We start from the raw sequence: 27,993 nt of genomic DNA on the forward strand, positions 1-27,993 counted from the left end.
AATAATCAACCATTTTTATATTGAAATGTTATATTTATATATGTAATAAATTCTAATAAATAGATCTCTATATCGATCTACTTAAAAACAAGGGAGATTTTTTAAATAGTTCATCAACTTTTAATTTAAACAATTCGCTTTGAATAGGTTCATTTAATTGACATAAAGGATTTTTTACAACATATTCTAAATAAACCTGTAAAAAAATTAACTTTGTTTTTTCTATGTATTTCTGAATAAACTACATAATAATATAGTAATAAAATTATTGTACTCACCTCCCTATATAATTGCTGTAATAATTCCCTAGCATTTTGTGTAACATTATCAGTATTTAATACAAATTTTAATCCAGATGGAGTTTCAAAATAATGTAACGTATATTTACTAGTTTTATAATATAAAAATCCTTCTTTCGGATCTAATGGCGAAATTTTACTTACAAACGACTTTATGGAGAATAACATTCCATACATTAATTTTGCTTCCTAAATTTGTACAAAAAAATGTATTACATTAATATTGTTAATGATATAATAATATACTAATAATAAATTTCTTTTTTAATAAATTTAATTTAAAGAATAATGAAACAAATGACTTTTATAATATTTTTACATAAGATACTGTAGTTTGGAAAGGTTAGAAGTTATTATATAGTATATATTTAATAATTTTTAAAATCATAATTTTGATATATCCATCCATACATACCTCTGCTTTTGTAATTCCAGATTTATTCAATCTGTTCCATTCTGCATAATATAGCAATATTCCATTTTTGGAAAATATGTATAAATTGTGAATTGTCATAATCTTAATGTATCGTTTTTGGTTTCTTTATTGTTGTCAAAATATTCAATCAATTGTTTATCGATAATTGCATAGCGATATAAGTTTTTTACGAAAGATGGCTCATCAAAATGTATATATGTACATTGTTATCAATGCATCAATACGTTCACTTCGAGCGACACTTGATCACAGACGAAGATACAACGAAACCAAGCAAATATAGATAAGGAAAAGAAATACTGAGAGAAAGATAGACATAAGGTAAAAATATTGAAATCAGCGTCATCTATAGAATGCCACAAACGAGACTGAAATCAAGAATAAGAATTAACTAATAATGCCATCTCTCGAATACTGATGATATCTTTTTAAACGTAGGATAAGATAGAGTAAGAATTTAAAGCTAGCGCTATCTCTTGAGAATTTTTAGAATGATAATTCTTTGAAGAGATATCTCCATTCAAAAGATGGCGCTATTGGTTAATTCTTATTCTATTTCTATCCTTGTGTATTGAGTTTCATTTGCGGCACTCTAGAGATGGCGCTAATTTCAACATTTTTATCCTATTTCTGTCCTTCTCCCACATTTCCTTTCCTTCTTCTACATTCGATCTCTAAAACTCTCGCGCTCATCAAAGTGGCTTTTGATTAGTTTTCTTTTTAGTTTTCTAATTCATAGATTAGAAATCTTAATAGACTCTATTCGATTCAACTTTTTTTAAATTTTATACACGCAATATATATTATATATTTACATCAGACATATTTTTAATAGAAATATGAATTTTTTATTCACTCATTGATCGCTAGTTTATTACTCTTCGTAATAATTTTCTAAGTAATAAAACCAATAATAATAACAGCAATAATAACCGAAATAACAATGTTTGAATTATTTCAATTGTTGACCGATTAAACGAGATAATTATTTTCGGAAAATTTAAGATATTCGAATTACCGTGCTAAACCTGCTTATTACCAGACGTAAAATTTGGCCTCGATTATCTTTTCGAACACTTTTATTAATATTTTACGATACCGCTATAAATGAGCATCGAGCTCGCTGCATTGTTTTCCGCTCGAAGCTCTCCAATATCAAGCGCGTCATTTGATTTTCCAAACGTTGAAATAGAGAAAGCTAAAGTCAACCAATCATCCGAAGGAAAACTTTATCTCGTAATCATGCGATATCTATGCGAACGACGCTATACAAATAAATACAGTGTAAACGGGATCGTAGAATAATAGAGGATAACAAATTATAGATGATATACGTATGTACATAGCCCCATTGCTAGAAGAGACCGGAAGCCATAAGTGAAGGTTAGAAATAACTATCTGGTTAATACTCGGTGAAATTGAAACGAAACGAATTTCGTCGAACGATAACGAGATAAATAAGTAATTAACAACGTAATATCGGTTATCCGATAATTCCTACGATGCATAATAAATCATTATTCGGATAAACGTATCGCCAATTATTTTATAGATTATTTTCTCTTTTCGTCCCGTTATTCTCTCTCGCTCTTTGGTTAGGAAAATTCTCGGTACACGTGTAATCACGCTGGTTTACGCGGTCGCGCATCTTTGACAAGGGAAAAATGATGCACGATAAAAATATCGCCGCGTGAAACGAGCGATCGCGCGCGGAATGGAATGATTCGATAACAATGACCCCAAATGGTTGTAAATCAAACGAAACGCAGGGCAGCGCGCGTTCAACTGGCTGTTTCGAGTGTATCATACGGTTTCAGCTTCCTGCATAAAGGTTTACGTATTCGCGTAATACAATCGGCCATTGGCCAAGCGTTCGAAATAGTAAAATTTAAAACGGTACACGTACAGATATCCACACGCAGCAGACAAGAGACTAGTGCACTACTGACCCAGGTTTACAACAAGCTTATCAAGTTTGAGCAATAGCATTCCCATTTCTGGTTACATTTCTGTTAATTCCATATTCAATTCCGGATAATATGCATACCGTCACTTCGATTTATCGGCGCGTTCATTGATCATCGCGTGTCCTCGACGTTCATTATTGTTGGTTAGGTTTCGAACATAACCTGTAAACATAACGTTTCACCGCGCGCCATCACGCGAACATTTTTCGCGTTCGGTTTATTACCCACTCGTTCGAACGATGATATATTCGTCCCGCGAATATTTTTACGTCACGCAAAACACGTTTTCGTCGCGATCGTCACGTCGTCGCGAGCTTATCGCCTATTCGCTTTTTCGCGTTCGCAAGGTGGTGGTTGCGCGCGTCGCGAAATTCGCTCATCTCCTCTCGAGGTCTGAACCAGATGGCAGTCGAGCGCACAATCACGTCGCAATAAAGCAGCCTACGATAAACTAACGCCGCCGTATTGACAGAGAGTACTAGATATATCGCTTTTGTCGACGATATTACGTCGTTGTGAATCGCAATAACAACCACGAGCTTTTGGATTTTTATTCGTTTGCCCGTTTGTTTGCATTCTTGTTCGTTCATTTGTTTATTTGTTTGTTTGTTTGTTCGACTGTTCGCTCGCTCGCTCGCTTATTTGCTTATCGCGTGCCTCCTCTTTTTAACACGTCCTTTCGAAATTGATCGATCGGTAAAATCGAAACGCAAGCTCGTGATCATCGATGAAATTTTTCACTGTCGCTTATTATCAATAATTTTATCGAACCTGACGGTTATTATTTTATTCTTATTCGCGAGAACGAGATAGTTTCGTGTCACGTCGGGATTAAACAACGAACTTAACGTTGCTCCTTTCATTCGGTAGATCGTATTTTGGAATCGTGTTGCGTTTAAAGAAACCAGATTAAACTGGAACTGTAAGTCGAAGTCGGTCTTCTTTTATTTGTCGACCAACTTTCTGTTCTTGTTGATCGAGCTGTTCGAGCTTTATTAAACCCTTTCTCCTTAGACACACTACTCGAAAGTAATTGCAATTTATACAATTTTCGTGTTTTTACAAAGGTAAACTAAGAAATCAGAGGATTAGATTTTTCTTTTTATCGCGTCCTCTTATTTTTCTTCTTCTCCCTTCCTTTCCTTTCTCTCTTCCGATCCGAGAAATTAAGGAAGGAAATATGTAACGATGACAAATGAAGATCTCATTAACCGTCCAAAGAGGATTTTCCTGTTCAAATTAATACGATATAATATCTTTTTCCAACGCGTAACGTAATTAATATTTTTGCACGAAGATTAGATGTCGAATTTTTGCAATCGTTCAAACCTCTTATCGATTTCTACGAAAACTTTCAAAGGGAAGATAACTTGTACAACGATATTATTTTTAAAAAAAAGAACGATTCATCAGTAATCGTCGTTCACAAACTTTCGTAAACGATATTTTTACAGCAATTTATATTTATATATCGTTATTAAGATATGAAGCACGAAAATGTATAAAAATTTCTCCTCAAAAATTTCCCCTCTTCAAAAACTTTGAAACGTTATATCTCCCATTACCAGAAGGCTTGTACAGCTCTTTCGTCGATGAAACAGGTTTTTGCATAACAAATTTCAAATAACAAGTATCCCGAAGATTATAAATTGTATCATAAATAGCTTTACGTTATATAGATATCGTTTTGTAGAATATTCTTAGTGGCGGTGCATAACGAAAATATAAATTTATAGGCGGAATCGAGTCGAAAATAAACTCGTGCAAATAATTCAAAAATTATCACGCGCCATGACAGGCGATCTTGCCACGACGTGGAATTAAATAATAGTTTCTTTCAATCTCGCCATTTTCTAATTTTCTGCACAATCAATTCTTCCCACTTTTGTTTCATTCTTCGATATCGGCGGATGAACCTTTCATTTATGGATATCTCGTGGTTGCATAATTCGTGAAAAGTCAATTCTTTGGTAGAGCAGAATTTTTGTTTGTTTGGAGGAAATAGTGGTCTCGTATTTGCTGTCGGGTGAAACAAGTTTGCAACTCGATGGAACAGATTTGTTCAAAACCTTCTCTCGCGAGACGCTGTTGCGCGATCGAACAGATAGGGAGATGATCTTCTCCCGTTTCTCTCCGCCGGATATGGAATTCTTCTTCTTCTTCCCTTTTTTTTCTTTTTTTTCTCTCTCTCGCAGCCAAAGTTTCGCAGCCGCGATAAAATGCCACTTTTCCCATTCTACGGCATTCTTTCGTCTCGTGAATTCAACTTTTGGAACTTCAAGTGCGTGCCATTCATCCTTGTAAAACCGTAAATAGTTTGGAAAATTACGCATTCGCCACTGTTTCCTTTTTTTAAATTAGCGAGAAGCGGAGCGAGAAATTGAGCCGCGTAATTTTTCTCCCGTGGTTAATAAACGTGATATGGAGAGAGAAAAAAGAAAGAAAGAAAGAAAGAGAGAAAGAAAAAAATAGTTGACCGATGAAAAATATTCCCGTTCTAGTATCGATAACACCGTCGTTGATACCGTAAAAAAATGATTAAGATTATCATCGTATATCGTATATCGTTTAACCGGTTTAATCATAAAAATCTTGGAAAAGTATGATGCGTGTAAATATTAAAGTATCTTCGATGTATATTTTAAATTAAAAAAAAAAAAAAAAAAAGAGAAGGGATATCGCTCAAGATATCGATCAGAATAATCCTTCCATCCGAAATACGGGATATATAAACAAAGATCTCTCCAACGTTTTCCACTTTGCACTTCGAATAATGAAATTTCACAATTTCGAGCCAATTATATTCTTTCCCGATCGCGCACAATTGCGTGAAAATTACACGCGCACTCCTTCTCGAGCGAAAGATTTCCGCATCGATTTGTTAAACACCGGATACGCGCGAATTCGATTCGCGTATCGCGACACCGCGTCGCTTTATCACGTCGACTCGGTAGCTCGATCGTATCGCCGCGAACGGGAGCTGTCCAAACATTCCCGTCACGCTTTTATCGCGCGACGCTCGAACGTGAAACGCTGTGGCTCCGCCGATTCCTCGCGCGCGATCGGTTCAATAACTTGCGGATCGCGATATCGACGTTTCGATGTCGGGAATTCGAGAGGGAAAAAGAGAGGAAGGAGGAAAAAGAAGAGTAAGGAGAGAAAGGAGAAGGTGACGAGGCAAACTTCTTACCGCCGGACTTTAAACACCGCCTCTTACTCGTCGAGTGGAGGGGGGAAGGGTGGGGATGGCAGAAGCGAGATGGAGGCACGTGTCGCGAGCTCGACGCGGTTTTGCAACGCGATGCTACTACTACGAGATGCTATCCACTTGTTCGATAATGTTGTTTCGTCGATTATCTCGATATCTCGCGTTATATAGTCGTTTAATCGACGCGGAGGTAGGTCAGAACGCGACGAGGCACCTGTCGATCACACCTCGCCTCGCGATATTTTCGTTTTCGCGCCGGGTCCCGGATCGCCGCCATGACGGAGGCCAAGGAGAGAACGTGGAAGGTAAGGGCTGTCGTCTCGCTTTCGTCGAGCACGCGAACGCTCGAGTGAGAAAGAGAGAGAGGGAGGGAGAGAGAGAGAGAAACTCGTTCCTCGTTCGAGAATGGGCTGTCAGATGTCGTGGACGTAGATGGTCGTTCCCATTGGGACGTTCCCAATGCCCGCGTTACGGGATATATTCACTTGGAAATTCTGCTCACTAATACACCCGGATCAAGGGATCGGTGGCAAGAGACTTGGATCGCGAAACGAGATCGAGTAGTAAAAAATAGCGAGGCCCGTTGGTCGAAACAGTGTCAACTGACGAATGAAATCGCATACGTACGAAATAGCTTATCTTAGATGAGTAATAGAAAGAAATTCGCGTTTTAAGAAATTCTGCCAAAGTAATTCTACGGTACGTAGAAAGATGTATATCGTTTTTTTCTTTCTTTCTTTCTTATTTTCTTTCTTTCTCTCCATCGATGCATAGTTTCGCTCGATAGAAGATATCGCGGCGTAAAGGCTTCGTCCGAAGTGGGGTAATGTTCGCGTGCGTCTTGACGCGCCGACGAAACAACGGAATCGACCATGCGCGGCGGAAAAGAACAGCGTTTCGTCCGATCTTATCTGTTCCTAGTTTACCGCGCGAATAGATTAAACTGTAGCGATGCTCGTGCCGTTACGCGGCCGATGCTCCGCATCGAATAAATTATACTCGATTAAATTACCCGAATAACCCTTTATTTTTCTCCTTTCTCTTTTTCTCTCTCTCTCTCTCTCTCTCTCTCTTTTCCTCCCTCTGTTTCTTTCTCTCCCTCCAAACTCGTCGTCCGTCGCCGATGATTTATACGATGCAAATATAAGGTAACCCGTGTTATTGGCAGAGGAAGAGGGTTTCTCTCGGAGTCGGCGGTGCCTTGGTGGAGCTGGAGCAGGATCCCGAACGTGGTAGCTGGAGCAATCCCATCGAGTTTGTTCTATCCTGCATCGGGTATGCCGTTGGCATTGGCAATGTTTGGCGTTTCCCTTACCTTGTATATCGTAATGGCGGTGGTACGTATGTATATGTACATATATATACATATATATGTATATACGTATATACGTATGGTACGGATGGCGCGTACGGATGCCTAGCGCACAGCGGAGCTGTGCTTGCACGGAGCGATTTTTCCATGCGGGGGGGAAAAAAAGGTTTTCTGCTCGTGCTGCTCTCTCTAAACAGAGACGGTCACGGGCTGGCAAACGAACTACTGGATTACGCGGGATGATTTATCCTTGCGCCCGCTCGTTTTCGCGGAAAAAGAACAAATCTGGGAAGAGTGGGGAGGGGGAACGGAGCGGAGGTGGAGGGAAAAGAGGGAAGCGCAGAGAGTCGGTCGCGCGACACGCCGCCCGCGTACGTGCGTGGTGGTTGACGTGACGAAGCGGCTAATTCGAATAATTAAGCGTAGTTTGGCAGCTCGTGACCGAGCGTTCGGCAAATTTAATAAATCTTTCCCGACTGTGTGCGCGCGCGTTTGTGCCTGTTGATATAATCTCTTTCTCTTTCTCTCTATATCTTTCTCTCTCCCTCTTTCTTTCCCTCTCTTTCTCTCTCTTTCACTCTCCCTCCTCCCTGTTTCCTCTCGCTCGACTCTAGGCCGGGTTTATTTGCAAAATGCCGAGAGAGAGAAAGGTTGGCCCACCGTATTATATATATATATATATATCTCCCAAACACTTGGGTTTTAATTATTCTATTTTACCATCCACTCTCGTCGTTTTGTTCTTTTAGTTTCGTTTACGTGGCCCTCGGCTCTCTTCATTGTTCTTCGCCTGTGGTCTGAACGAAAGACGACCAAAGGGAGTATCGCCACCCGGCTGCCCGCTATTTTTAACCTTTCTCTCTTCCGTGAAATGTATTTTGTCGCGTTAATCAGAGCGCCGGGGAAACGATAACACTTTTAATTAGTATCCGTTCGAACCGCACGATAAATCCACTCCATTTTCTCGCGCGTATGTGTGTGTGTGTGTATATATATATATATATAAATATATATATGTATATACATTTATACGGTTTGTTTCGTCACTCGATAGCGAGCGTAAAGCGGGACATTGATCGAGGTCAAGAATACCCCGTTTTAATTGGGGGGAAGATAATTTCAATTGAACATCGTTTAACACCGTTTCTTTCGTTGGTTAGATTAGACAAGCGAGTTTACCAACGGTTGATAACAGGGACGCGCGTGAAAAATTAAAGCTGTTAAATTATTCCTCGATTATAAAACGAGATGGATGCACGGATGATTCGTTCCTCTCCCTGTTTTTTTTTTTTTTTTCTTTTTTTTTTTTACGCTCCTCTCGCAACGAACGATAAACAACAAAACGAAGCGCGAATTAAAAGTAAACGCGATGCAAAGGTAAAGATTATTATTATTTTCAAAATACGTTTATCGCGTAATGAAAAATTATACGATGCAATAAAATTCACTCTCATCTCCCCTCCCCATTTTATCGTTCTTTCGTAACTTTCTTTCGCTCTTTCTCGGATGGAAATAAACCACGCGTAATAATCCTTTCCTACACAGTTCCCCCCCTCCCCCCCTCCCCCATTGCAGTTTGAACCCGCTATAGAAGATTATCGAAGTCGTGTTGTTGTGGTCTGTGTTTCCAGGTGCTTTTATAATTCCGTTCGTTTTAATGCTGATAACCATGGGATTACCGATATTTTTTTTGGAACTGGCTGTTGGACAGTATTCCGGGCTCGGCCCTAACGAGGCGTTCAAACGTATGGCGCCGGCACTCGAGGGCCTCGGTTATTGCACCCTGATCGTCATTCTGCTCGTAATGGTCTACTACATGGTGATCGTTGCCTGGACACTCTTCTACACGTTCCTCTCGTTCCTGCCGAAGCTCAGTTGGGCCTACTGCGACAACGATTTCAACACGAACCGTGAGTACACCGATAAAACCGGCCATCACCTTCCGCCACGTGTTTAAATTTTAGAAAACGCTCCCCACTTCGCGGCTCCCGTTCAACTTGTTATTTAGCGTAACGTAGCGTAACCGCGCCATACGCGTATTTTATCGCCCCCCCCCATAAAGCCCCAAGTGGTCGTAGAACCGTTTTAAACGATCGAATGACGAACGGCTCGTTCCTTCGAAATTCAATTTCTCCACGCGCGGAGAAGATATTCCTCTCCCGTCCCGTCCCGTCCCGTGCCGGCCCATCCCCTCCCCATCGTTGGCGCCCCGCTTTACGCCTCTCGTCCCCTCTCGTCGCGCTCGTGGCGATTTATCGCGATACAAACCACTTTTTCTCCTTCTCCTCGCGTAAACGCTAATAACGATCCTTTGAATTTTATCCTGTTTCTTCTTCTTCCTTCTCGCGCCAATCGATCGAGGCTTTTTGACGACGATCTTTTCGGTTTCGATTCGAAGGATAAATAATAGAGGAAAGGAATTAAATTATTGGGCAGGAATTTCAGCAACGGGAATAATAATGTTTGCGCCGTTATCACTTCCTTCTTCCATTGATTTCCGAAATTATTTCGCGTATACCGTGATAATATAATCCATTACCAGGTATTAAATTCCAACGATACGAGAGAGGGAGGGGAGAGGGAGAAAATAAATAAACAGACGGGAGGGGAATTAACGATTATGAATTTCGGATTTTCGGATGTTGCGCGAACGTAACAACAACAACAACAAGCAGAACGATCAATTTTTACTCGATATTATCGGGGATAATATTCGATGAAAATCTAACGATTCGATTTTTTTCACTACACAATCAAATTGATCCTTTTATATCTGTTATTTAATTATCGAACTCGAAAATTTTGTATCCATTTTTTCCCTTTCTTTCTTTCCTTTCCCCCCCCCCCTTCCCGAACAATTTCCATTGCATTTAAAAAATTTCCATCCCCGAAAAATACGAAATTTCCGCCCGGTGACTACGATTCTAGAAATAACGATGGATCGGGTGGGAAACTAGGATTGACCGAAAAATTTCTCCGGCAAATTGTTTCGACAGTTTTAATTGTTCAACTTTGAATTAAAACTCTTCCCGTTATAACGTGAAAATTGGAGATGTATCGATATCAACGCTCATTTTCGTGTATACGCACAAATATATTCGTTCCACCATCGTTTGTGAAACCGAATATTTAACAAAGAAATTAATCCTCAAAGTTTCAAAGTATATATATATATATATATGAATTATCCTTTGTACGCGTGCGTGATTCGTTATTTAAGAGACGCGAAAAGAGGAAAAAGGAGAAAAAAAAATGTTCTTACGATACGAGTTTATTTTTTTAATTTATTACAACTTTCATCGGCAGACGCGACCATCGACGCGACCACTGACCGCCGACCACCGATCATCTACAATCAATACAGTCATATCGTTGTAAAGAATCCATTTTTATCACGAATCCACGATTCGACACTTTTCCGATCGCATCGAAATAATCGTTTCTTTGACGTGGATTTTCCAGAGTAGATTAGTATTCTTTACTATTTTTTTCTTTTTTCCACTTTGTCCAGCTTCCGTCTGTTCCTGATTTCGTAAATTATCGTGTTTTCTTTTTTTTCTCTCTCTCTCTATACATAGCGAAATTTCCACCAAATTGGACGTAATAAATCACTAATTGAAGAAATTGAGGGAGAGTAACAACAATATCATTGTTTCGAAATGGAAGCACCGCATTGCGGTCAACATTGTCGCGCTATAAATTTGAAATCATTTTATCGTTGTATAGGAAAATGTGAATTATTGTATAGTTTGCAAAATCACGGAATAATTTAAATTAACGAGTTCGAATGTAATCGTGTAGATATTTCTGATCGTATATTAGGCTGAATTTGAATTATTTTTCTCATTGACGAAAAACTTGAGAGTTTTTCCCGTCGATAAATTTCGCGGGTTGTACGTATTCGTATAACCGAAAATTCAACGCGTCCATCATATACCGTTAATCGTTCCGATAACCTCTTTCGAATTATTTTCGTAAATTGCAATGTAAATGGATGACGCCCGCTCAAACTTAGCCGTTAAGATCAATAAAGGTCAATTTATACGGGAATGGAGCTGGTTTGGTCACGATCCCAGCCGAATTACAGCTACTGTTTCACTATTACGTATAGAGCCGAAAAGCCTATATATCGACAAGCCTCTCTCGAGTATCGCGTTACGATGTATAATTCCATCCCAAGCTCGATATTGGTGAACCTCGTTGATAACTCGTCGAAACCTCGTCAAATCTTTGGTTCAAGTCGATTTTCGTCCCGTGTTTGTTTCCCCGATTCGTTTCGGTAATTACTCCGCATCAAAGTGCTGAAAAACTTACTTAGAATATTAATCCGGATCGTCGGTACATTAATTTTCCACATTCTCGTCGTCTCTACTTCACCGTAAGTCGGTAAGTCGTTCGCTCGCTTGTTTACTCTTTTAACGCGTAACGTGTAACGTCGAACGAACGGTCGCGGTATTCTCTCTCGGCCATCGAGGCTCGAAAACCGAAAATCCCTGCGGTAGAGATAAAATAAATAAACAAATAAATTGCTCTTTAATAATAAATACGGAGGAGAGGAACAAAGCGGTAGCGTAATTGTCTCTGGTCGATCGAGGTAACGAAGTAGCAGCGTGGGTATACTGCACGCGTGTATACATAGGTGTGCGCGTGTGATGTGCGCGCGTGTATATAACGCGCGTATACATCGAGGTCGCAATATCGAGCCATACACGTTGGGTCCCTACGACGCATCGTATTCTGTAAACGACAGCTATTTCGTTTCAATCAGCGATAGCCTTTGAAAGCCTTTGATGTTTCCTAATTATCGTGCAACGATATTGGATATATGGGGCATAAAGCCGTAATGCCGACTCGCGCAGATTGTTACAGCGGGCTTCAAGAGATTCAATGTCAAACGGACGATCCGGAAACGATATTTTACAACAAGAGTTGCATATCGGCCAGCCACGTATGCCGGAGCTTCGATTTCGACGATGGGAACATCACGCATTGTTTCAAAGCTGACAAAGTGGAACTCCTTCGAAACCTTTACACACGGATCCTTTCGTCGGAGGAATATTTCAAGTATGCCGTCGTCGAAACCCAATATTCTATCTATCGTATATAATCGTAATGAATTCTCAATAGTTCCAAACTATTCTTTCCTTCCTCGTTTCTTATACACGTTTACGTATTTCGCGTCTCGCGCGAACATAACCTCAAATTCGTTCGGTTTGAGAAACTAACTACTTAAGAGAAAGGTGAAACAAAATGTGTAATAGATATTATCGAATATAGCGACTATGTGCTTGGTATACGAGGAGCTACGTGGGAACACTTCGGAGGCGTGAGATGGGAATTGTTAGGATGTCTGACCCTCGCTTGGATAATCTGCTTCTTGTGTCTGATGCGCGGCGTTCAATCCATTGGAAAAATCGTCTACTTCACCGCCCTTTTCCCCTACGCCATGCTCATAGCGTTGCTGATACGAGGTAAGAACGAATACCGATAAAAATAATATTTCTCGTCGAATTCCGCCCGTTGTAAATTTTTTTCTTTTTTTTTTTTTTTATCCTCGACGAGTCAAAAAAAAAAAAGAGAGTCGTGAAAAAAATTATTCGACTTGTTCGAAATAACGAAGAAGAGGAATAAACGTGTGTATATACATATATAGTTGTAAAAATAATAACGGAACGGAAATGTAATCACAGTTTGGAATAATACAAACGATTATTTGGAAACGTGTTATTAATTTATAAATCGTTGGAAAACAGTTGTTCTTCAATTATCGGACGTATTCATTAAGCGCGTAATAAATAACTATTCGACGAATCGGAATATTACAGTCGATGAATTGTCATTGAATTAAAAATATATTAATTGTTAACGTACGGGGGAGGGGGGGAGAGGGAGAGAGCGATGCGACGAACGATATCACGTATTTCCCGTATTTCCACGGGAAAGATTTATAATTAAAATTCTTCGACATGATAATTGACAATTTATGAATATTAAAAAACGAGTTGATAACATTAAACGAGACGTGTTCTCGCACGGCATTAAACTTGCAACGCCGAATTAAAAATCGAGGTTAGAAACTTTTTTAACCGCTGGATTACATAGTGCCGTTGTATCGAAACGATAAATGAAACGATAGGTGGAATAGAAGCGGGATTCGAAGCGAATTAACGATCGATCAATAAATATTAATTAGCGGGGATCCCGCGAAAACTAATGTTAACGTTCGTCGAATCGAATTCGTCGCGAATTCGTTATCATTATTTGCGACGAATTTTAATTAATTTCGAAATCCCTCCTCCTGCCGAGTTCGCGAAACTCGCCCTACGAGCGGATAAAAACTGTGAAAAAACGTGAAAGATGCGCCGCGAGGAGAGAGAAAAAAGAAGGAAAGGGGCGTTGAAATTAATCGCATATTTACGTTTCTGTTATCTTGGTTATCGTAAGAGAAGAAGAAAAAAAAAAAAAAAAAGGAAAAGAACCGAGTAAATAAGTTAAACATCTATCTCGCCTATCTCTCTCGCGTCCTGTAATGTAAAATTCATTTACCCGCTTCTCTGGTATTTCTGGCGTGCACTCAATATTCAACTTCTAACTTTATAAAGCATTTACTCGTAAAAAACTTTGTATACATACGACATTTTTTCCCCCCCTCCCCTCTTATTTCAACTTTAAAATTATAACGCTTCGAAATATTAAAATACATATATATATATATATATGTATTTTGTGCATATCGTACATACAGATTATCGAGGTTAAATATTACAGAGGCAAAGATGGTCGTATTATATGCGACAAGTATCCTATTTCCCTTACGTTTCCCATTTTCACGTGTTTAACATTTATCTCGTGCCTCGAATTTATCGAATTTAAAGAATTGTTACCACGGATCGAGGTAACTTTTTAACGAACGAATAATAATAATAATAATAATAATTATAATAAATAATTGATAATAAAAAAAAACAGGTGTGACGTTGGAAGGTGCCCTGGACGGCTCTCTTTGGTTCATCATGCCAAAATGGTCCACCTTGCAATCCACCAATGTCTGGGCGGATGCTGCTTCTCAAGTTTTCTATTCCCTCGGTATCGGTTGCGGTTCCCTGATCACGCTCTCGAGCTACAGTAACTTCAACAATAATTGTCACAGGTAAAAAAAGAAAAAAAAATTGAAAAGAAAAGAAAACCCGTAAATATAACGAATCTTTAGAAAAAATTCGTGATGATCAGGGCGATCGTTAGATGGCATCGTTACGATCTATTCCGATAAGAAAAAAAAATTGCAAGGCCGTCCAATTAAAATCTTCCGCCCGATTAACATATCCCGTCCGGCTTAAATATAATAACCGGTAGCATAGTATTTTTCGTTCTCGAATGTCGGAGCATCGACGACCTCCCCGCCCCTCCCGAAAATTACGGTTAATAATCACGGGCTAATTTCACGGTGGAGAAAGAACGAAAACGAGACGAGGACGAAGGCGAGAATTTCGAGATATCCGCCAGACTGAGCTTCCCGGACGGGGAATATAGAATAATTGGTGGACGCGGTCTGGTCGGTGGGGGGAGGGAGTGGGATTCGTCTGTTTTTGCGCTGTTATTTCATAGCCGCGACGGACGGATGCCGATCGTGAAGGTGGATCGAGGCTCGCGTTACCTCCACGACTCCGCAGTTAGGTCGGTTCACGTGCTCGAAATATCGCGGAAAGTCGTAATTAGCATGATTATCCGGCGTTGAACTTGCCTGGCGAGAAGGCAAGGATACAATTCGTTGCACGTTGCATCGCGCGCGCGTATAAATTATATCAGCGCGACGCAAGTCGAATGAGCAAGCAGCGTTGGAATACATATATATATATATAACTTGCAACGCCAACTTTTACCCGCGCGATTATTAATTGCTCCTCCTTCCCTTCCTCCCTCTCTCCTTCCTTCCGTTCCTCCCATCTTCGTTTATACTCCCCTCTCGCGCGGAAAAGTGCGACGATCTTGGAAGTTCAGATACCGAGTCCACTCGTCTCGACTCGGCTCGACTCGGCTCGACTCGGCTCGACTCGGCTCGACTCGGCTCGACTCGGCTCGACTCGGCTCGACTCGGCTCGACTCGGCTCGACTCGGCTCGACTCGACTCGACTCGGCTCGGTGTGAAATCGTGGATCCCCTTCCCCCTCTACTCCCTCGGCATCGATCGCAGCGCGACAGAGCGTTCGACGCGGTCGATGCTTTTATCGTTTCGGTTCGAACGAAATACAGGGCCTCGTTCCGTTTCGCGAGCGGCTCCTGAACGGACGAATTCCTTTCTTTTCGTGAACGGACAAGCGAAAAACTTGGGGGGAGAAGGAACTGTCGAGGTTTTTCTTTTTTTTTTTTTTTTCCCTTTTTTTTTTTCTTTTCTTTTTTCCCCTCTCTTTCATTCATTTTTTTAGAGACGCGATATTCGTAACTTTCACGAACTTAGCCACGTCGATTTTCGCCGGTTTCGTCATCTTCTCGATCATGGGATTCCTCGCCCGTCAAATGGGGGTTTCGGTCGAGGAAGTGATACAGAGTGGAGCCGCGCTTGCATTCATCGCGTATCCGGAAGCGGTGGTGCGGATGCCGTTGCCCAACGTGTGGGCCGTCCTGTTCTTCGTCATGCTGTTCATCCTGGGTATCGGGAGCCAAGTAAGTGAAAACGATTGATAAACGACAATGGGACAATGAGAAAGAATATCGGATCAAAAGGATCGGGTTTGTAAGGGAAAGAGATTATTAATCGAAGCTCGAGTGCTCTTTTTACGTTTCTTTCTTTCTTTCTTTTTTTAGTTTTAAAGAATTTCTTTTAAAAGAATGGAGAAGAAGCGGTTTTTAAAGTTAAAGAGAGCGGTGAGAGAAAGAGAGAGAGAGAGAGAGAGAGAGGGAAAAGTATGAAAGAGACGAAAAGGAAAAGGGCACGGGAGGTAGAGAAGCGTGAAGACTTTTGAAAATGAAGAGCATCGTATTTCCATGTTGTTTAAAGTTTAAAGTATGGCCTTGTTCCTTGGCAAGCGCGCGAGAAGAGACGGCGGCGGCGGAGGGGGAGGGGAAAAAAAATTTTTCGTCTTACCGAGCCGGCTAAGAAGCCGCTATTCAAGTGGCTCGTAGAACCGGAACACCAGTCCCTGTATCCGTCAAAAGAGGAGCTGTGCGGCGAAAATGTGCTCCCAAGTAGCCCCGGACGATCGTGCCGTGTTACTTTTGCATCGCGTCTCTCCCTTTTTCTCTCTCCCTCTCTCTCTCTCTCTCCCCTTCGCCTCTGGGCTCGTATATCATGGAAAGAGTTATGGTTTGCCGTCCCACTGAAATCCACACCTTTCTACTTGTCCTCGCCTCTTTCCTCCCTTTTTCCTCCTTCGAACGAGAGAGCGTGGAAAGGTAAACGAGCGAGGGGAGATGAAAAAAAAAGAGAGGAAAAGGAAAAAAAGAAAGGCCCCTTTGTTTTCTACACACGCAACGTGTCCAACCCGTATGTCTTTCCTCCTCCTCCTCCTCGCTTTCTAGGGTTGAAGGGTAATTAAGACGGACGGCGTCAAAAAAAGGGAAAGAGAGAAAGAGAGTAGGAATATAAAGAGAGAAAGAGGGTAACGAGAGAATCCCCGGCGGGCGAGCATCGAATCTCGAGCAACGCGGAGAAGTAGGAGGAGGAGGAGGGGGCGAGGCGAGGAGGAGGGGGACACAGAGTCGAGTCGGTCGTTGGTTTTTACGATACGCGCACAGTTCGCAGGCGTGCAGGCGATAAACACCGCCATATTGGACCTGAGGCCGGATTTACGAAAGCGGGAGAGCCTGGTTGTGTTTGGTATATGCGTCACTTGCTGGTTCCTCGCCATACCGATGGTGTTCGACGGTGGTATTTACCTGTTCACGCTGATGGACTGGAACACAGCTTCTTGGGCGATACTATTGATCGGGATTGCCGAGGTCGGCGTGGTAGGCTGGTGTTACGGGTGCAACAAATTCCTGCGTAACATAGCCGAGATGCAAATGCGGTTCAACCTTTTGCTCCGCAGATATTGGTGGCTCAGCTGGGTCGTGCTCGCTCCTGTCACTTGTCTGGTAAGTGTAATAACAATCGCAACAATCTACCCGATTCCGCTTCTTCGCTCGGAAGCGAAACTATGCGAACAAGTTATTATTACTCGATATCGCAGGCTTATTAAATCGATATCAAACCTGTTCCTCCCGTAACGGAAGAAATAAACGAGATGTCGATATTTTATATGCCACACCGTGTAAATGAGACCCGATCCTGCAGCGTGCCGAGAATATTTCTTCCAAGATTCTCTCGCAGAATTCCCTTAGTACATATATATATATATGTACATGTATTTACACGCTCGTTTCTTCCGTAAAATATAATTTTATAAATTCCCATAATATATATATATATTTGTTTTAATATTTTCCAAATGTTTTAACATTATTGAAAGTTCAATAATGTTTCTCGACTTACCGATATCGATTCCTATCTTAGATTAAATTTCCCAATAGAACGTTACGAAATTTCGGCCAACTTTGAAGATAATAAGCTCGATAACTTTGGCATACGTATAGCACCGTGCTTATAAAGCCAATATATGTATCTAACGCGATGTCAACGGCCAATTACACATATATCCCTGTATCCTTTTCATTTTCTTTATCTCAAGGTAAACTTTCTCTTCTAATAAATTGTAACAAGATCCTCCTCTCTCTCTCTGTTTTCCAGAGATAGAGTCTAATTAAACGCGCGCGCATAATTATACGCAATTAAACTTAACCTCTATAAAAGTTGGCGGACAATCGCGAATCGTTCAGCTAGGAGAGCTAGTTCGCGTCCCGCCTAACCGAGCCAGTGCTCCTCTTTCGCAGCGCCTCGCACGGTTAAGACGTTAATCCTTTCCTCCTTCGGGCGTGTTTTCACTCACGGTATTATCGCGGTTTTGCCTCTCGGCGGCCCTCGGCCATTTAGCGCGACGCTTGTGCCCCATTATCGATTTCCCGTTTGTTTTACACTCTCGTATATTTTTTTCTCCCTCCTTCCTTTCTTTCTTCTATTCCTCGTTTGGCAAATGACGCGCTTCGAGCTATTGAAAAAAATCGCAGGCTAAATAATTATCGTTCCGTTCGTCGCGAATCCAAATATCCGGATTCACTAATTCGAAAGAGTGGATCATTCAGCAGAATTTTCATCATTATCGAGATGGAAGTCTCTCAAGATTTTTTTTCCCTCTCGCTTCGATATCGCATTCTCTCTCTTTCTCTGAGGTTCGGAACTTTCGAAGCTTGGTCACTTTGATCGATCGACTATTTTATTAAGCGCGACATTTTTGGCACCGGTTACCTACTCGTGTAACACTTTTCGATAAACCTTTGGTACTTTCCCTTTGAGAATGGCGCTCGATCAATCCTCTTTTCATTTTTCTTCACAATCGAAATGTTAAAATCTCTCGTTTCTTTTTCTTCTTTTTTATTCTCTTGAAATAAAAATAACAGAATAAAAGAAATTTTATTACATTTTCTTTTTTATCAACGCACGAAATTATCAAGGAATATCGTTACGCGTGCGGGGATACATTTCTCGCAATCGTCAAAATCTCGTTAAAATTTCGTTTGAAATAGCACAGGTTTAATTATCTTTGTAATAAATGTTCCATAATAACTTTTACCTTTTTTTTCCCTCCCCTCCCTCTCCAGCTTATTGCAAACATTTGCATTGCATTTTTCAGATTTCTGGAATAGAAACAAACGTGCAGCCCATATTTTAACGATATTTTAAAACGCGACTACGCGTTTAATTGACAAAATTCCGGCAAAATACGCTCTTACTTTATCTTCCTTCCACTTCCTCTCTCTCTCGTCCAGAATGTTCCAAAACGTCTCTCGAATAATCATAATGAGAATGAGAAAAGAATGCAATTATAGATTACTCGTAGCACGTAAATGTCTCGAGAGACGTGTATTCCTCTATTTTTACCTCCGCGATAGTAAACGCGCAATTATGCCGCATACTTTGCCCGCATACGACGTTGCATCACATTTACATGAAACGACACTGCTCGAAGGGAAAAACTGTTTTTAAGAGGGGTCCCCCTCTCTTTGTATTTTTCTATATATATTTATATTCCTTTATCGTTTCTCTCTCCTTTTCTTTTTTCTTTTTCCTCGACATTTATTTTTCTTTAGAATTTTTTTCAAACGATGTGATCGTAGATACGATGGTTTGCCATCGAGCGGTAAAAAGGTTTTTCATATTAAATAATAGGGGTGTCCAAGGATTTTTTGATTAGCGTGCAACAATGGCTTTTAAGAACGGTTCCACCTGCGTCTAGGATTTTTTTTCGAGGGAATATTTGAAACGAGGGTAGGGAGAAGAAACTTTTTTCCCTACTCCTTTCGTGCACGAACAATCGACGAGTTTAATGGACGAATGGAAACTCGGCTCAAAGGTGAGCCGAATGCGTATATTTTGTATACGCAGCAATCTAATATTCACCGATTTGGCCGGCGCACACGCGAGGATACGAGACTTTGGGCGGCTCCTCTCCCCCTTTCCGTCGAAACGAAAGCCCTATCGAAAGGCCTGGAAACTCCTGTCACGTCCCATTTTAGCGATCGTGAATCGTAACGAAATAAATGATCACGGCACACTCGGTTTTTCCTCCTCCTTTCCATCGATTACCCCTCGCGGGCCGATTCCGAGCCAGCCGATCAAATCGATAACTTAACTTTCTGTCTCGCGCACGGAATCGAATCGATCGTCGGGGAAGGAACGCCGAGCCTCCAACGCTCGAGATCCTTCTTCGCGTCGGGAAAAAACAAGGGAAACGGCCTTTGCGCTTTGCGCTTCCCTGCTCCGATCGGCTCCGAGTTATCCCAGAGATAAAATCGCCCGGCTTCCGTGTTCCCGGTCATCGATCGTTCGATTTTCATAAACAAGCGAGGATGCGATGGAATTAGAGATGCGGCTCGCTTTCAAACTTCCCAACCCCGGAAACGTTTTAATACCTGTCGGGAACTTTGGCCAATGTGTGCTCCTTTCGGTGTATCCTCGTATGCTTAATGTAAGTTACACGATAAACTCGAAGGTATCGATCCGGTTAGCATTTATGAAGTTGGGCCTCTCCACCAGCAAAATAGAAGAACGCTTATTGATTTTTCTTACAGATTAGATACGGTGGATACGTGGATACGTGTATACGGGCTACAAGTGTCCGAAAATTTAAGGATATATTAAGCACGTATTAAAATTAGCTGAAATTTAAACGCCTATAATCCCGAAGATAATTACTTTCGGTCGACGAACGAAGGATCGTTAGAAACGTGGAATCTTTCCCTTTAAAAGACTTCTTGATTTATCCCAATACGATTTCCGGTTCCCGAGATACGATCATTTAAAGAAAAGATAATTTTTAATTTAACTTCGTTCACGTTTCATCCGATCGAGTCCTATTAAAATTAGGAAAACTTTAAATCGCTATAACTCCGAAGATAATGATTTTAGATCAACGAACAAAGAATCATTAGAAAGAAGGAATCTTTTCCTTTAAAAGGCTTCTTGATTTATCCCAATACGACTTCCGGTTCCCGAGATATGATCATTTAAAGAAAAGATAATTTTTAATTTAATTTCGTTCGCGTTTCATCCGATCGAGTCCTATTAAAATTAGGAAAACTTTAAATCGCTATAACTCCGAAGATAATGATTCTAGATCAACGAACAAAGAATCGTTAGAAAGAAGGAATCTTTCTCTTTAAAAGGCTTCTTGATTTATCCTAATACGATTTCCGGTTCCCGAGATATCGTAATGTAAAGAAAAAAGTATTTTTTGATCGTTTATTACGTTGCCCGTCTCGACCGAGCTATTTCGAACTGCAGACAAGAAAAATATACGTGGATTTCTAATAGACGTACGAGCTTCGAGGAAAAAATTATAAATCGCGCAGCGTCTCGAGCGTTACGAGAATATTTCGAGTCCTCGTATCTCGGCAACCGAAGTCGAAGAATCGAAAAGCGACTTAAACGGCACGATTTTCTCTATCCTACGATTCTTAGACCCGTTCGAAAACTTTGCGAAATCTTTTTAAAACCACGACTCAGCCCATCGAATAAACGCATTTAAAGCGAAGCGAATATGATTTGCGAGCACGCTTCAGAGATACTTTACTCGGTTAACCTAATATCTATTTAATCAGATTTCAATACCGGTGTGGCGGGCGAGTTTTCATTTAATCCCAACGTCTATGCGGAGTCCCCCTCCTCCCTCCTCCCTCCGTAAAGACGCCCCGGGGACGGTGTGCCGAAGTCGGCCCCGATTAAAAATATCAAATTCTTAATTGGCCGTTGTACCATCGAGCTTACTGCTCCCCCGAGTAGTTTACACAAGAAATAACAGCTCTTTGTTATATCCACTCTCCCCTCCCGCCTCACTACTCCGTCTGATTTTCCGTTCGCAGGTGGTGTTCGTGTATCAAATATATACGTACGAGATGCCTCGTTACGGCAAGTACATATTCCCTAACTGGGCGAATGCGATCGGAATACTGATCGGCCTGTCGACCCTCGCCCCGATGCCGTTATTTTTCATCCGCCGGGTTTGGAAAGGGCCGGTAAGTTTCGTCACGTCGAGCAATAAACAGGGGACGATAATAAAATCCCGACGATCAAATAAGGATTAATTTTCGGCAAGCAACGATCGGCAAGCAATTTGCAAACTGGCAGGCGGCAGTTTGCGCCGAAAAGCGAGCTGCTGGCTTACCCCGAGCTAAGCCCGAGATATCAGTTGGCATAATGCTCGACAAACTATAGAGATTGTTATGCAAACTGCTCGTTGTTTTTACGACACGCTACCTCAACCATTCACGCCCCTCCCTTTAGAGTTAGTCACGCCGATTCCCGTACACTGTAACAACCTGTATCGAGCTTCTTGCTCGATCGAGAGAGAGAATCCAGAGAGATTTTGAGAATTCGAAAACTAATCGAGTTTCTATCGCTTCGTACATTTTATTATTAAAATACTACGATTTTTTAAATATTTTAAACGCGATTGCAATTTAATTTAGATGCGTTTATCTGTGTGAGAAAAGAAATTTTTCAAATAGAGGAAAGGAAAGGAAGGTTGGAGATAAATAATCTAGAATTCGATAATTGCAGAGTATAAAGGCGCATATAAGATAAGTTTGAAATCGGGTGAAATATTTAACCCTGTTATTAATTCTTCTATATCTCCTTTTACAAGTTTTTACGATGAAGAGCTTATGCGAGAACGATGGTGGTATAAAGTTGTATAACTTCCTACGTAAATTTGTCGGAGGCTTAAAGCAGTGCGGGGTTTATCGGTTTCTAGTATTTTTTTCCCCCCCGATTTATGTACACTTTGCTCAAGGATCAGTGTAACTACTTTGGAAAGGGAAGGGAAATCTTTCGATCGAGATGAATTATTTATTTTAAAAATAATTTTCCTAACCCTCTTCGATAATTTTGAGAAATTTGTAGAAAATGATAAAAAATTTATTACCCTCGAAAATTTCTTTCTTTCCTTTTTTGTCTCGTAATTGCAAGCATTCGTTCCGCGCGTGTTTACCAGCGACGAGACATTGTAAATTTCCACGATAAAATGTGCCCGCCACGATAATTATACAATGCGATATCGTTGCCACAAATTCTCTTTGTAAAACGAATTGTAAATCTTTTTTTTAAAAAAACAGTAAAACACCGTCACCCGATTTTTAAGCCTCGATCGGTGTACGCAACGGTGTATCTGAAAAGTTACCGTAAAAATCTTCGCCGTAACTCTTCGAAATGTCTTAATACAAGTTTTTCTACGGCAGCTAGGTAATCGCACTTTGAAACGAAAAGTTTCGTTCCGTGCTCCATCGTACGGATCGAACCTATTTCATCCGTTTCATTCTCTCTCTCTCTCCCCTTGACCGCTTCCGCTTTGTTTTACTCGATAAATTTACTATTACTCTTATCTCCTTTCCTCCTGTTTTCGATTCTCTCTACAGTACAGCTCGAAACTACTTGCGAGCCACGAAGAAGACGAACGAGGAAATCTTTCTTCTTTTCCAATGACCTCTGAAATATTATTGGGTTGGCAACTAAGTAATTGCGGATTTCACAACCTAATCAAAGCAATAATCGATTCGGATCGTCACAGTACAACTCGTGAGATTGCAGAGAAGCTTCGTGTATCCCATACATGCATCGAAAACCGCTTAAAACAACTTGGCTATGTTCGAAAACTCGATACATGGGTTCCTCGCGAACTGAAAGAAAAGCATTTAACGCGACGCGTTAACAGCTGCGATTTGCTAAAGAAACGTAATGAAAATGATCCGTTTTTAAAACGACCGATAACTGGCGATGAAAAATGGGTTGTTTACAACGATATCGAGCGGAAAAGATGGTGGAGCAGGCCACGTGAACCAGCTCGAACAACATCAAAAGCTGGTATTCGTCGAAAGAAGGTTTTGTTATCAGTTTGCTGGGATTACGAAGGAATTGTCTATTTTGAACTCTTACCACCCAACCGAACGATCAATTCTGTTGTCTACATCGAACAACAAACGAAATTAAACAATGCGGTTGAAGAAAAGCGGTCCGAATTGACAAATCGAAAAGGTGTTGTATTCCATCGTGACGATGCAAGGCCACGCGCATCTTTGGTCACTCGGCAAAAATTATTGGAGCTTGGTCGGGATGTTTTGCCACGTCCACCAATAGTCCTGACCTTGCACCATCCGATTACTTTTTGTTTCGATCTTTACAAAACTCCTCGAATGGTAAAAATTTCAATAACGATGATGATATCAAATCGTACCTGATTCACTTTTTTGCTAATAAAAACCACAAGTTTTATGAACGTGGGATTACGATGCTGCCTGGAAGATGGCAAAAGATCATTGATCAAAATGGGCAACACGTTACAGAATAAAGTTATTTAGTTCCATGAAAAAATTGTCTTTGATTTTCTAAAAAAAATCCGCAATTACTTAGTTGCCAATCCAATATTATTATTATTATTATTATTCTATAATCGTGTGTGGAAAAGAAAAAAAAAAAGATGGAGATCTCTCCATCAATTTCTTCCCCAAGTTTTTTTCAGCGAGCACGTATTTCAAAGAAATATTCGAATCGTTTCGCGGGGAATGTAATATGCATACACGTGTACAAAACTGTGGAAATCTTTCATTCCGACCATTACCACTACTGGTTTAGGAAGCGTGCGTGATTGAAACGGCGAGCCACTGCTGCTCGGGTTGACTCGGGATTGTTTGCACGAGCCGCGGCTGCAACCCGATTGTTCGCAAAGAATTTGACTTTCCCGTTTTTAATTGTCCGCAGAGGGACCGAAGCATGTTTCGGCCAAAGAAGACGTGGGGGCCCGCCGTGGAGAAAAGTAAGGACACCGTGTCCACGGTGTCCGTGAAGGTATCCGAGCCGCTTGGGAACCACGAGACGCAGGAGAATACCGCGGTTTAAATTCCGCGGGGACGGCGACAATTTTTCGATCGATCCGCCCTCCCCCCCTCCACGCCGATTCTAGTCATCGGGATCGGATGAACGCTCGAGAAAAAAGGAATACGCTCTCTTCTCTTCTCTCGTCCCTTCTCTTTTCAAATAATATCCTTTGTTATTATTCGTGACGAACAAATGACATTTCTTTCTTTCTTTTTTTTCGCATTTAAACGGAGGAGAGGATCGTGATGTAATTATATATAATCGTTGAATTAAAAAATAAATAAGCGGTATGTGAAAAATCGTATCGTGTCGTGTCGTGGATCCGAATGGCGAGCAGCGCGGTTGAGCGCCACTGCGCGTCCCCACCACCGATATCTCCCCACTTCGTTCCAACCAACGATCTCGCGCGTGTATTATTTCTCTACTTTGTTTCGCCTGCCTGTTTCTGTTTACCAACAATTATGAGAAGTTTTCAAGGAGAAAGAGGAGGACGAGGAAGGAGGGCTAGGCGCGAAACGACTCTCCCTTCTCTCCCTCCCCACCCGGCTTCGTGTTTTTTAGCACGTAAAAATATTTTCGTTCTTTTAAATCGATGCTCGCTCAAATGGTTAGCAACGGCTAATCCAAGTGCAACTACGATTTCGCCTCGAACTTTAACTTGGTGCTTGCCGATTAGTATCGCATCGACGAGTTTTTTTACGATTTTCAGCCCGAAAGGATTCGTTTGCGATGTTTCCTTCCTTTGCAATTTGGCGAACGCATCCCGGTAAACGGGAGAGCGAAATTTCGAAACTTCTCGATTAACCTTTCTCGAATCCATTTTCGTGGTAAAGAGATAAAGAGAGAGAAAGAGATTTCAGGGATATATATGGAATATCTTGAATATTTCAGACGGTTTGCGGGAAGGACGAATGAAAGAAATATTTTTTATACGCGTTGCGTGTTACAGTTTTTATAGTAGGACTGTGTAAATATGTTAAAAATAAAGAAGGAAGGAAGGAAGGAAGGAAGGAAGTAGCGAGGAAAATATATTTTTCGTGCCGGACCTGTGCTAATGGACTCATCGTTAACAAGCAAGGCCTAGGGATGTCTGGAACAGCGGAGGTTACATTAGAGAATATTGGGTGAGTTGTTTGGGCTTGCTGCGATGCTTAAAATTCAATTATTGTAAATAAAGTAAGACGATGTAATTTTAATAAAACGAAGTGAACGAAAGTGCGTTAGTTTTACTCATTTATTTCTTAGTAAACTTATTTTAAAAGTTATACCTCGGAAAACCTTATTGATAATTGTGTTAACGGAGTTCGATACAGATGGAGTAGTCGAAGCATGGAAAATTGGTTGGTCGCTGTACGCTTCACGAGCGAGGATAATTTCCAAAATAATATACAGAGACAGGTAGAGAGGATAAGAAAGAGTAAGAACGGATGTGGAAAGAAATATTTTCGATATTATTCGTAATTGGAATACATATTTACAAGTGCACTCAACCGATAACCGCGATCCCCCATTGTTTTATTAATGCGTGAACTCTATCAAGCGGCAAAATAAACCCACTAATACCAACGTTACCCCAGAAACGGGTGATATTACGTATACACCCGCGCGGATCCAATTCATACACGGAATCAATCGATCGAATATACCAAAAAAGCATTTTGCAATTTTAAATGAAACGAAGTACTGCTTCTATACCGATGAGACTCTTATCGATCCACGGTTTATGAAACCTCTGACAATATATTCAGTGGTGCGCAAAAGTTTCCGGTCAAATTGATTTCCCCCCCCCACTTTATATTCGAAAAGCAATATTTAAAAGATTCTTAACTAATATCGAATGAAATACTATAACGAGTGTTGAGACTATCGATTTCTGATTTATTATAACCGTCGTTAAAAGTTTCTCGAAATAAAGTCTGACGTTTTGAAAAAAAAAAAAGAAAAAAGAACGTGAGTCAGACTTCACGCTTCGAAGCCAGAAGAGGTTATCGACCGAATCTATTTTAGAGCTAACAATGTTTTTTAAATTTCTTGCAATTCCTCGATACAGAAATACACGTCGATCGAAAGTTTCTGAATAAAATCGCATCCTCGAGCGAGGAAAATAATCGAATCCGACGATTCATAATTGATTCTTCGACCAATTTATTACCGTCGATAAGTAACCACAAAAAATTATATCCACCGAACAAAAATATATTTCATACGAACATCACGAACACTATGAGTATAACGGGCAAATAATATAACACCGTTAATCTCGGCGATAGCGATGCGCGATTCAGCAAGTTTATATTGCTAATGATGCAATGCATACCAGAATCCCACTATTGAAAATTACCTCCAATGATGTATCGCTTATCTATATATCGAGCTCTAACCTAAACTTTAGAGAGAGTATTATCGGATGGGATGATTCGTCCTAGCCTGGAATTCACGATTTATCGATTCCACCTATATATCCGGAGCAAATCTCTGTCCACGGAATGGATTCGCCGAGAAACCTTTTCGCCCAAGGATTCGAATTTCCTCCGAATTAATCCACGTAACGAAACGACAACTCGTTAGCCGCGTTATGACGATGATCTGGTCGCGCGCAGCGCCGCGCCACGGCGGTGTAAAAGTGGCGACAGTGGCGCCCATTCGTCCCGTGTTTCCTCCTAATTAATGCGATGGAACATCTACGGTACAAGGAATTCCATGTTCCCCGCGGCGTGGCAATATCGTGCGGCCGTCTGGACCGCTTGTACTCCGTCTTAACGCGGAATGTTGGGGAGGGGGACGGGACGAGGAGTGGACGGATACGTATTGCGTACCGCGTTAATGAGAATTCGGTTCGATCGCTGGTCGATTCGCAACGGCGCCCGCCATCGCCCTTTTTTTCTCCCCCCTCCCTCACCGCGTCAAATTGCCTTTCGATCCCTTGAATTATCCGTCCCATGAATTTTTATAAGTTTCTGACGCGTTTCGCCGCCTCTCTACGGACGACTTCGTATATATGCACCGATATATATTTGGGGTAGAAATTCCGAAGGATTCGGCCGGCGTATAAGAAATGCGATAAGAAATTCTCGTTTCTCCTCTCCGAATAAGAAAAGATATGAAAGCCTAAGAATAGCCTTATTCGCCGGGATGAATGTCGTGAAAAATAATTCTATCTTATTGTCGAGGGGGGGGGGGGGAAGAAATGAAATTACGAACGATCGATCGATACGGGACGCTTTCAATCTTCCCGAATAAATTGCGAAAATAAGAAGAGAAATTTGCCCCGTTACGCGTAAAATATTTGTTGACGTTTCATTAAGAAGTCACG

At 41.0% G+C, this 27,993-nt stretch overlaps 2 protein-coding genes across 5 annotated transcripts; one reads left to right on the plus strand and one right to left on the minus strand.

Annotated features, from left to right (window-relative positions):
- Positions 1 to 12: 12 nt before the first annotated feature.
- On the minus strand, positions 13 to 1,083 carry LOC726962 (trafficking protein particle complex subunit 1). The gene is made up of 3 exons (XM_001121268.5): positions 715 to 1,083; positions 279 to 488; positions 13 to 196 (listed from the first exon to the last, which is right to left on the minus strand). The coding sequence occupies exons 1-3, from the start codon at positions 811 to 813 to the stop codon at positions 68 to 70; spliced, it is 438 nt and encodes a 145-aa protein (XP_001121268.2). The 5' UTR covers positions 814 to 1,083; the 3' UTR covers positions 13 to 67.
- Positions 1,084 to 1,584: 501 nt separating this feature from the next.
- LOC410578 (sodium- and chloride-dependent glycine transporter 2) lies at positions 1,585 to 27,862 on the plus strand. 4 transcript variants are annotated; one of them, XM_394056.7, is made up of 10 exons: positions 4,139 to 6,215; positions 7,079 to 7,247; positions 8,854 to 9,132; positions 12,082 to 12,286; positions 12,500 to 12,693; positions 14,192 to 14,372; positions 15,646 to 15,883; positions 16,955 to 17,293; positions 21,674 to 21,826; positions 24,564 to 27,862. In XM_394056.7, the coding sequence occupies exons 1-10, from the start codon at positions 6,186 to 6,188 to the stop codon at positions 24,699 to 24,701; spliced, it is 1,926 nt and encodes a 641-aa protein (XP_394056.4). In that variant the 5' UTR covers positions 4,139 to 6,185; the 3' UTR covers positions 24,702 to 27,862. The 4 variants fall into 4 exon arrangements, with proteins under 4 accessions (XP_026301438.1, XP_026301439.1, XP_006563729.1 ...); XM_006563666.3 differs by lacking the exon at positions 7,079 to 7,247 and having other exon boundaries at positions 4,138 to 6,215; XM_026445653.1 differs by lacking the exons at positions 7,079 to 7,247; positions 21,674 to 21,826 and having other exon boundaries at positions 1,585 to 6,215.
- Positions 27,863 to 27,993: the final 131 nt, after the last annotated feature.

This window comes from Apis mellifera, linkage group LG15 (genome assembly GCF_003254395.2).
Source record: "Apis mellifera strain DH4 linkage group LG15, Amel_HAv3.1, whole genome shotgun sequence".
NCBI lineage: Eukaryota > Metazoa > Arthropoda > Insecta > Hymenoptera > Apidae > Apis > Apis mellifera.

Excerpts from the sequence above, each read along its gene's own strand:
- LOC726962 (XM_001121268.5), bottom strand. The coding sequence starts at position 813 with ATGACAATTCACAATTTATACATATTTTCCAAAAATGGAATATTGCTA. Across the intron at positions 489-714 it reads CTGGAATTACAAAAGCAGAG|GAAGCAAAATTAATGTATGG; the intron begins GTATGTATGGAT and ends GTACAAATTTAG. Across the intron at positions 197-278 it reads TACAGCAATTATATAGGGAG|GTTTATTTAGAATATGTTGT; the intron begins GTGAGTACAATA and ends ATTTTTTTACAG.
- LOC410578 (XM_006563666.3), top strand. The coding sequence starts at position 5,948 with ATGGCAGAAGCGAGATGGAGGCACGTGTCGCGAGCTCGACGCGGTTTT. Across the intron at positions 12,694-14,191 it reads CATAGCGTTGCTGATACGAG|GTGTGACGTTGGAAGGTGCC; the intron begins GTAAGAACGAAT and ends AAAAAAAAACAG. Across the intron at positions 21,827-24,563 it reads GCCGGGTTTGGAAAGGGCCG|AGGGACCGAAGCATGTTTCG; the intron begins GTAAGTTTCGTC and ends AATTGTCCGCAG.